Raw genomic sequence first — 10,822 nt, 5'->3', positions numbered from 1 at the left:
TATCATAAAGGAGTAAGACTCCTTTTGTACCATATATTATGGGTCAGAGGCCAGAACCTTTTTCCTTAGCAACTTCCTTAGTCAACTCTTAGAAATCAACACAAGTCTTGTTTGCAGGCCATAACTACTGCTGTGCTTAGCCCCTATATTTTTAAGCCCAACATACCATTTATAACTGTGATAAGATAGTAAAATTTTCAAAGTCTCTTTGAAAATTTTACCTTAGCTTAAAAAAAGCTAGGGAAAATTTAACCCTAGCTATGTCTTAAGCTAGGGTTCATCAGTAATGACGATAACAAAAACAAGGTTCTAAATCTCATGTTTTATTTTAATTTAGATTCTGACTGGCAATTCCAAGTCCATTTCCAAGAAGCATGACACTGACATGGAAACTCCTTGATTGGCTGAAAAAGAACTTGTTCTCAGAGAGAATGCACTGAATCTCCTACACATGTTCCTCTTCCAATCAGATTCAGCTCAGGTGCACATATGCATTTACTGAGTGATCATCACTCTGCCATCAGGGAGTGATTCCTGAATGTCCATCAGAGAAGGTCTGCTATGTCTTTTTCCACCATTTCAATGGGGCAGTGAAGTTCATACCTGCACAACAAGGACGATAGCGTGTAACAGAAAAAACAGCCTTAAATTACCTGAAGATTTTGTATGTGATCTTTACCTTTTGAAAGGGGTGCCATCTGAATTAATAAGAAACTTCTCAAAATTCCATCTAATGTCATTGACACATATTGGGGACCAGTAGAACTTCTTTATATCTCCAATAAGAGGATTAACAAATGGCAGAGAGTCCTGTGGAGAACAAGAAGAGATGGTACAGCTGTGTTAACAGGAACAATTCTGAATGCATACATCTAAAATCTTTGTAGAATGCAGTATACCTTTAGATATGTAAAAAGAGGTTCTTCATTCAACCCATTCACCTCGATCTTGGCAAAGACAGGAAAAGTTGGTACAAACCCACCACCAGGTCTCACATACTTCAGTACATTGAGCATTTCTTCATTCACCTCTAAAAACAGATGCATGTAAAATTATGTATGCATTTTATTTATTTCTGTGTTAGCACATGTCACAAATAAAAACTCTTCTTAACTGACATTAATCATAGACTTACAAAAAGTGCTGACTGTTACATTTGGAAGAAGTCAACTATCTCTCAAGAAATGTACTTAAAATGTTTGTTCCAGTCAGAAGTTTCCATTCACTTCTCATAAATGTTATGTTAATTTTAGGGCTTTTATAGTTGCATTTGAATTGTTCTTTTTACAGAGTGTAACAATAATACCACAAACAACTTCAACAAATTTTTAAAATCTAAAATGGATTCACAAGTTTGAACTCAATTTTCTCTGATCCACTAAGTTTATAAATCTTATATGCAGGTTCAAATAAATACATATGCACCCACTAACATTTGATTAAATTCCTCAAAACAAAATGCAGAGAAACCACATTTTGAAGTGGTAAAGGGAGGTTCTGGCTAGATGTTTAATGTTTAATGAACCTTTGAATTAGTAGAGTTAATTTAAATTGGTTGGTTTCCTTCCCAAGACTCTGCCTTTAATTAAATATCTGATTTAATTTAAAACCTGTGTAAATTAGAGAATAACTATAATAAATCTACACCTATGCATTTGATTCTCTTTATTAGTTATAAAAATTGCATGCTGCTTAATCATCAAAAAGAACAATTTCAATATATCACTTCAAAAGACAAAATAATATGATAACAAATCACCTTTTATATACTTTCAATCTCTACTTTTGAACAAGGGCTTTTTTTTTTTTTTTTACCCCTCTAGGGGGTCTTTTTGTAGGCTCTAGTGTCCCTTATATGACAGTAGGCTGACAGGAAACGCGGAAGGAAAGGGGGGAAGACATGCGGCAAATGTCGTCGGGTCCGGGAGTCGAACCCGCGACGGCCGCGTCGAGGACTCGAGGCCTCCAAATACGGGTCGCGCTACCCACTACACCACCACGGCACGCCCTGAACAAGGGCTTTTTATTATCATGAGGGACCTATCAGTAAAACAAGTGTTCAGTATACACACAATGCAAGCAAAGAACGTTTCCCTATAAGTCCATTGATCTTTGCTTGATGAATATAATAAGATATAAAGAAAGCAATATTAGCTTAATTAAATAAGAGGATTTACTTACCAGGTGACTGAAGACCAAACTGGTTGCAGGGGAAACCTAACACAGTGAAATTCAGGTTGCCAAACATTTCCATTAGTGCATTCATTCGGTGGTACTGAGAGAACATGGAAAATAATGGTTTCAGTAAGGCTACATAGGTACAATATGTAGAACATTATGCTCTTCAATGTTCTTGAAGAATCACCTCCTCAATCGTTGACCCTCAGAAGGTGGCAACGTTGACAATGAGCAGCACCTTTCCTTTGTAAATGCTCAGTGGGACTTCCTCTCCTTCCAGCGTCTCAGCGGAAAAATCATATATCGACTTGTACGCCATTCTTGTTCTATTGCTTGCTTATGGACTATGTTTACTGAGGAGTGAGCATTCACTCAGCTACTCTGCTGGCTGCTCTCATTCACTGAAACATAACTTGCGGGTCAGCAGTTGTTCTGCATGATTGACTTCATTGTTCCTCTGGACAGAGGTGAGCTGGCTGAGTAGCTAACTGTTGAACTTAAAACAGCTCTTTGGAACTGGGGGATTAAGAGAACAGTTATTTCTTTCGATATATTTTGACATATTATTTGAATTGTGACTTTGAGTTATATGAGATTCAAAAATATTTAGTTATTATCAACAAATGTGGTTACATTGAAAAATGCATAATTTTATTGTAGTTACATAGTCAGTGCCGATACTTTCACATTACTAAACAAATGTAAATAAACACTTGTTTTTGAAGATATTGCGTAAAGAACTCAAATTTATTTTTTACTATTTTCATAAACACATTCTAGCTGTTTTTCTCTCTATAATTGTGTGTGTGTGCTTTTTAAGATGCTTCTTTGTGCCAGTTGTGTTTGAATTGTTGATGTTTAAAGCATTAAAATGACATATAAGTTTCTCTGGAAACACCTAATTTTGATGTGTAGAATAAAATATGTTTGGGGGGATTTTAAAAGGAAGAAATAATATTTAACATCCTGATTTGGGAAATGAGCATAACATCAGGTGACATTTTTAACAAAATGACAGCTGTAACAAATCAGTCTATTTATAATCCCCTCATCTCTAAAACACAAAAAATCAGTCATGACGCATTCAAGTGTTCACCGTAAATGTTAATACCACTGATGTATTTCCCGGGTTACTATTTTAAAACACTACAAAAAAAAAAAAATCTGGATTTGACTAAAAATAAATGTAAAAATTACTCCATCAGAAAGGATTAGCACGTTATTTTTGTAAACGAGTAGAATTTAGGTGCATTTGCTTTTCTGGCTACATGATTTACTAACTAAATTGCAACTCAGTCTAATCAGGTACCCCATTATGCTGTGTTTTTTAGTGGCAGTATGCATTCTGACAATTTTACGAAGTTCCGTAATCTTCTGAGACGATTTGAGCATTTTTCTTTGTTGACAATAATTGTTCCGACAGTTAGTGAACGCAGCTTCTGGTTTAGGTTACGCCTCAAACGCTTTCCAAGATGCTAAGGCAAAATACGCTCCTTAGGTGACAATGTAAAGAACAGCTCGTCCTGAAAAACAGCTTATTCCTCAGCTGGTTCACAATGGATGACGAAGGCAGATGGCAGACGTAAGTGGCTTTTAAAAGGAATGCATATCTCTAAAAAACAGCTGAGTTGGTGGCCCCGGCAGACTAGCTCTTCGGCTAACAGCGGAAGCGTACGAATATTAACTAACAGTCACTGAAACGCAGCTCGTGCCATTTATTTATAGCTGGAATTAATTTTAACTGTATACAGCAGCGCCAGGGCAAACGCAACAGCACTCACTGCTAATGCATTAAATTAGCCCATTGTGCGTTTACTCGTGTTCGTTTGTTTTTGTTTAAGGGTTTGCAGAGTCAAAGTTCAGCTGTAACAGGGTTTGTTTTCCCGCAGATGTCATCTCTTGGACCTGCCTTGGGAGGATGTTCTCGTTCCACACATTTTGTCCTACTTGCCGTTGCAGCACATTGTCAGCCTGCAGAGGGTGAGCAAGCAGTTCCACAGCCTCGTCCAGGTGTACCTGACCAACTGCAGGACTTTTAATTTTTCCACCGTAAGTAATGATAAAGTACATACTTTTAATAAGGAGCAGTGCATTGTAGTAGTTTACAAATGTGAGGGAAAGGAATGCATGCTTTTCAAAGTTGTACAAAGTAGAATTCTGAAAGGTGCAAATGTGTTCATCCCCCTTCACTCTGACATACCTAAATTGCAACCTGCTACGTTTGACAATTAGAATTAACTGGAACGAATATTTCATTGAATTGAAGTGACTTTTTCTTGTAAAGTGCCTTTATTGCTATACAAATAAACTGAATTGAATTTGGAATCCAAAGAACCATGTTTGCCCTCAGTCCAGGTCATATAGCTTGTCCAGAGGCTAAACTGTTCCATTATATATTGAAAATAAACAACATAATTCCTAATGAATGTCTCCTATAATAAATGCATTGTCGTTTTTAAAGAAACAGCAATTTATGTAAGTTTTCATCAATTAGAATAAACAAAAAACATAATAGCAAAAACAGAATAGATAAAATTTTGGGATGTCGATATTTGTGGAAAATGATGTAAGCAGTAATGTACTGCTAAAACCCGCATTTAAAAACATCAATTGGTTAATAATTTTTAGCCAAAGTCATTAAAAACTATTGTGGAAGATTCTAAGAGAAATTAGCAGACCAATGGCCTAAATAAATTGAATGCAACCAGTTGCCTTCAGATGAAACTTAATTAGTTCATATAGTCCATCTCTGTGTAATTTTATCTCAGTATAAATACAGTTACTATGCATTGTAAAGCTTTGTTAGAGATCATTAGTGACCAAACAAGACATGACCAGTCAAGCCAAGAGGCTAGTGGTCACTGTGGAGGAAACAGCCTATGGGGGGAGGATCTTTATATATAACTACTATAAGTTGTGTTCTCCATAAATCTGTCCTTTATTGAAGAGTGACTAGGAGAAACCCAGGTGTTTAATAAAGCCATATGAAGCCCTGTTTACTTTTGGCCACAAGCTGTGTTGATGACACAGTAAACAAGTGGAAGAAAGTGCTTTAGTTACAGGAGATCCAATAGATTTTTTGCAAATCACTACATCATCCTGATTACAACATCCCCATCTACTTTTCACAGGATATCCAGCAAACTTTTAGTCAAGTTTAAGGGGTGAATACAATTCCTTGTCTCTCTATTCAGACTTCTATTTAAAAAAATACATTTATCATTTTCCTTCTATTTGAATTACTCTGTGTTGATCTGTCACATAGATTTGCATTGTAATATATAAAAATTTATTAACATTGTAGGTTAAATAATCAAGGGGGAGTGTATTGGTTTGAAAAATATTTCAGCTCCATGTTCCGTTTTAATATTTACAGATTGGACCATGCATCCCCAAGGAAGCATTTTGCACAATGTTAAAAGACAATAAAGTTCTCCAGAACCTGTCCCTTCAAAACTGTTCAGACTGGGTCACAGACAAGGAGTTGCTTCCAGTTATCGGCCAGAACCAGCATCTGCACAGGGTAGACATGAGTGGCTGTGCCTCCCTTACCCGCCACTCCTTGGTGGCCGTGTCCTTGAGCTGCACGCATCTCCAGCATCTCGGCCTGGCTCACTGCGATTGGGTGGACTGCCTGTCTCTGCGCAGCCTGGCTGACCACTGTGGAGGGCTTCGGTCGATCGATCTCACCGCCTGCCGCCAGCTGAAGGATGACGCCATCTGCTACCTGGCCAAAAAGTGTTCTGAGCTGAAATCGCTGTCGTTGGCGGTCAATGCCAACATTACAGACGAGTCGGTGGAAGAGGTGGCCAAGAACTGCAGGGGTCTGGAACAGCTGGATCTGACAGGTTGTCTGCGAGTCCGGAACCAGTCCATCAGGTTTGTAATGTATTGATTCTAAAAGAGGAAACAATGTCATAAGTAGCTTATTGTTAGCTTTGATGTAAACTGCATTGTTATTTCCTCATTTGTAAGTCACTTTGGATAAAAGCGTCTGCCTTTTATCCAGACATACATAAACAGATGAATAGAGAAAAGACAACACATTTAACCTTCCTCCAGGCAACAATGTTTGACATTTTAGTCAGGGTAGTAATTTGAACAATAGAACATGCCTAGTTGTAGTGCCTTTCAAAAGTTTTCATACTCCTTGAGGTTTTTTCCAAGTTTTGTTATGTTATGGTTAATACATAGTAATTGTGAATAAGCAGTTAATTACATGATTAAAATGAGCTCGATAATTTTCATTTCCGGTAATTAATATTTTTGTCAGACAGTTTTGTTTACAGAGACATCATAATTCATTTTATTTATTGTTTCAGTTGTTGTTTATATTGAATATTTAAGATATCTTCCAGTTCCAGTGTAAAGTGTTCTTTACAAAATGAAAGTTTATTAGTTTTTAATAGGGTGAACTTGCCTGATTATCAAGATATTACTTGAAAATGGTCTCAAAACAATATTATTGTTTATCGCAATAATTTCATATACTGTACACCTATACATATAAAAAAATTTTTCTTAAAGCGTCTGATTTGATCATCCGTTCATAAGTTTCCCTGTTACTCCTATGCCCCAAAGAACTCTTGCAGAGTATTGCCCAAAGCTGCAGTCCCTGAGGGTGAATCACTGTCACAACGTGACCGAGTCGAGCCTCGATCCTCTCCGGAAGCGCAACGTAGTGATTGATGTTGAGCCGCCTTTACCGCGGGCTCTGGTGCTTCTTCAGGATATGCTGGGTTTTGCTCCCTTTATCAATCTGCAGATCTAGCCACAGGGAGAAACTTAAGAACGAGTTCACAAAGTGAGGTAAGAACAGCAGTTGTTGAGCTTTTTTCACCAGTTACATTGACATGGTGGTTTACAGACTCATCTTGCTTTTGTTGCAGGCGACTGACAGTTGTCACTGTCAAACCCATATCACGTGATGGAGAAATGATTCGACTTTTCAGAAAAGTATGGATATGGAATAAAAAACAAAAAGAGAACCTCACTGGAATGTGGTCAACGCTGCAAAGTTAGAATTTAACTGAAAATAAGTTTGAATTTAACATTCAAAGAAGAAAGCCATGTATGTTTTTAGCCTTGCTGCCTCTTGTCCAAAATATATTACTGCACTTTTTATTCACTTAATGTTGCAAGATTGCATTCCTAACCAAAACCATAATGTATTTTTTTGTTGTTTGTTCCAAACAAAATGCAAAGCTACAAATGGTCTTATGTTTCATTTAGAAACATTTACAATGTTTGAGTTTAATTAAACATTTTGTTTCGCTTGAGTTTACTTGCAGAAAGGGTCAGTTCACCCAGGGCACACAAATGCATTCCCAAAGCTGTCACTGCAACACTAGATATTTGTTTTAATTTATTTAAGATTTAATATCTCTACAGTGGTGAATGCAGTGTTTGTATTCCCACTGACATGTTTTCTTGAAAAATTGTAGGTTTTATCACACTTTGCCAGACCAGAAGCACTTAGAAATAACTGAATCAGTATATGTTGTTTTTGTGATGTGATTGAAGTGACCCTTAAAATTATATTGTTGTAAATATACAGCCTCAGCACTTGTTTAAAACACAAGAATTTATTCTGACTTTCCCCCTTTAAGTCTGAGTAGATTTTATAAGAACGTGTTAAGCAGTTACTGTTCTTGTGACACGGCACATGAATTATGTAAGCAGTTAAATGAAAAAATACCACCCAAAAAGTGTGTATTAATCTGCTGTAATTTGTAAAGCAAAACTTTTTTATGTATGCTGTCTTTTAAAAAAAAATCAATAGTCTAAAAACTGTGGGAGTGACTGTTTTTTAATTTTTGAAGGGATCCTCCTCTATTTGTTTCCACTTTCCCTTTTGATCCAGACATTGTATCATAAAGACAGATTAAGATCATATTCACACCATATTCAGAATTAATGTGTTGACATCACGCACATTTGTCAGTTCAATTTAAAGCTTCAAACACTGAAGTAAAAATAGTATAATAGCCCTGTTTTACATTTATTGTCCACTTGATGGCATAGTGGAGCAAATGAAGCATCATGAAGCTTTGGCTCATGAGTGGACCAATTGGAAAGAAAGTTTCAGTGCTTCAAAGCCTTGTCTTGCTGTCACTAGTGAACAGGTGTATGTTGTACAGGTGAGGAGTTCAAATAGGTTCCTGGTTGGTAGGTGATCAAATATGTATTTCATGCAATAAAATGGCAGTTAGTTATTTAAAATTTGTGGTGTCTTTTTTGGGGTAATTTTTTTCTTTAATAATCTAGTCTCTTAATGTTGAAGTCTAAAACTCTGCAGAAAATTACCTACTTCTCCATTCTTTGTTCCAGATGAAAATAGTGAAAATTCTGTGACGTATCAAATTCTCATTCCCCCCACTGTAAGTGGACAGCAATGTATTGCTATATCTGAGGGTGTTCTGTTTTTTGTAATTTTCAAATAATGGTTTGAACAATGCTCTGTTAGATATAAAAAACTTGGAATATTGTTTTTCATCCAAACCTTAATTGTTTGTTCACTAATGTTATCTAACAAATCTCAGAGGCCTTCACAGATCAACTGTTTACTGAGATCAAATCCAATACAAAATGAGTGTATTTTTTGATTTACTGACTTGTGAATACTGTTAGTGGTGCCACATTTAATTTTGGACATAATTTATTAAAATGTTGCAAAAAATGTAGCAATTTCCTTAAATTACAGTATGAACTGACTGCAGTGTACTGCAACTCTACATGATTTAACTGCCCTCTCTTGATTTGTTTATATGTTTCTGAATATAGTCTGGCTCTGTTTATTTCATAGTACATTGAAATGGCATTCCTCTGTAAATTTTGTAAATTAAGTGCTTTACAAATCTCAGTTGAATTTAATTTAATTTGAAGCTAAAGATGTCTGGCATGTTGACCCGAAAAGAATGCAAAAACTACATTATTTCCTCAAGTTTCTTAAGAGTTATTTTTTAAAACCTAAAGAGACACAAGATGGCAGCAACGAGTCAGGATATTTGTCTTTAGTTCTGTTTGAGAGCCTCCACTGGTTTAAACTCCAATTGATGACAGAAATATTACAGTTTTATAGCACAGATACATCACCAATAGTTCATAAAATGTTGCGCTTTTCAGGGATTTGGAAGCAAAAATCTTGTAACTGACTTGTTTAGCGGGCTGTGACAACTAACATCAGCTTTAAAGGCCTTGTTATTGTCTGACGGAGCGAATGCACAACAAGAATTAAAGCTTTCCCCTTGTTGTCACAGCTTCTTGCAGTTTCCTCTGGTGGTCCACTTGGCAGACTATGCCGAGTCTAGTCTCTGCGACAACACAACAGGTCTATTTTCCACATGATGGCATGGTTTACCCCATCTGCTGCGTGCTGTCCGCATTGGTTGTGTTTGCAGGGCTTCAGGGATCGAGCAGCATCCTTCTGTTGGCTGTGTTGATCTTCATAATTTACTACTGTCCCTCAGAGGAGGCTGCATGGTGCTCTTAGTTAGAAAACATACAATTTTAGCCTGTACAGTTGCTGGTTGCTTTTAATATGCACACTTAAGGATATCCAAATCAACTTAGTCAGACTTATTTCATATTTTTCAATCATTATATAGAAAAAAAAAGTTTGATTCTTTTTTATGCAACCTCTGTGCCTCTAAAAGTCATCTCTGTAGCGACCCAAAAGGCCGCAGTTTTTGTTGCTGAGCAGCGCTCGGTGGGTTAAAAAAAAACATTTCAGGCTACATTCATCATCTAGGACCTCAATTAGCATTGATCTGCAGGAGGGAAAAGAAACATTGCCGCAATATGATATTCCATGGAGCAATTTCTGTTCCAGTGATTGAGTGTATGGGGGGGATTTCTCAAACACAGCCAGCCAAACATATTTTGTCTTCCTGTCAATAATCTGGCACTTGTCTAAATTATTGATCAATAGCAGCTGATCATTTTATACAAAGGCTCAGCAATGAAGTTGGTCCATTCCGTTCATGAAGCAGTTTTAGCTCCAGGCATTGTGTAATATATGGTACTCATTAAAGCAATGAATAAATCTAAGTTTATTCTCTGACTGCATATAGTAAAGATGTTGTCCAGAGATCTGGAGGGTATGTTTATGCTTCTTGTGGTTGCTGAGTCACATAACAAGAATAAAAGAAGACTTTCATCATTCTGTTCATATTAGAAAATATTAATAAGATTATCAATGTTTTGATTCTTTGGTAATTCAGCATGTTTGAGCGATTTTTATTTGGATTCAACAGGATGAGGAAATCAATTTCAGGTATATTCTCTTGAAAATCGATGCAAACTTTATTTATTTACACCTCTTCAAATTACAATGACAAGTCAATGACCAACAAAGTATGGTGCATAATTATGATTGAAATCAAAATGATACATGGGAGTCTGATATTTTTTGGCAATAAAACGTGGAGGGGAAAAAAGCCCTGTTAACAGTTTTTGGCTTATTTTGTGGAGTAGAAAACTAACTACTGATCACACCAATGCAAAGGTGAAACATGAGAAGGGCAGTGTCGTGCTGTGGAGATGTTTTCTCTTCTGCAGGGACTGGGAAGCTGGTCAAATCTGATGGAGAGATGAATAAAGTTACATTCAGGGTAATAGAAACAGACATTTTAAATGAAAAGTT

At 36.5% G+C, this 10,822-nt stretch overlaps 2 protein-coding genes across 2 annotated transcripts; one reads left to right on the top strand and one right to left on the bottom strand.

The window, feature by feature from the left end:
• Positions 1-321: 321 nt before the first annotated feature.
• LOC116726926 (glutathione peroxidase 2) lies at positions 322-2,667 on the bottom strand. Its single transcript, XM_075074333.1, has 5 exons — positions 2,366-2,667; positions 2,182-2,275; positions 900-1,030; positions 680-810; positions 322-603 (listed from the first exon to the last, which is right to left on the bottom strand). The coding sequence occupies exons 1-5, from the start codon at positions 2,495-2,497 to the stop codon at positions 546-548; spliced, it is 546 nt and encodes a 181-aa protein (XP_074930434.1). The 5' UTR covers positions 2,498-2,667; the 3' UTR covers positions 322-545.
• Positions 2,668-3,597: 930 nt separating this feature from the next.
• Positions 3,598-8,883, top strand: fbxl15 (F-box and leucine-rich repeat protein 15). Its single transcript, XM_032573874.1, has 5 exons — positions 3,598-3,760; positions 4,068-4,227; positions 5,555-6,057; positions 6,760-6,987; positions 7,068-8,883. Exons 1-4 carry the CDS (start codon positions 3,735-3,737, stop codon positions 6,947-6,949), a joined length of 879 nt encoding a protein of 292 aa, XP_032429765.1. The 5' UTR covers positions 3,598-3,734; the 3' UTR covers positions 6,950-6,987; positions 7,068-8,883.
• The last annotated feature ends 1,939 nt before the right edge of the window (positions 8,884-10,822 follow it).

The sequence above is a fragment of the Xiphophorus hellerii genome, chromosome 10 (genome assembly GCF_003331165.1).
Source record: "Xiphophorus hellerii strain 12219 chromosome 10, Xiphophorus_hellerii-4.1, whole genome shotgun sequence".
In the NCBI taxonomy this organism is placed as follows: Eukaryota; Metazoa; Chordata; class Actinopteri; order Cyprinodontiformes; family Poeciliidae; genus Xiphophorus; species Xiphophorus hellerii.
The sequence above is the reverse complement of the archived record's forward strand: the minus strand, read 5'-3'. Positions and strand labels throughout refer to the sequence as shown.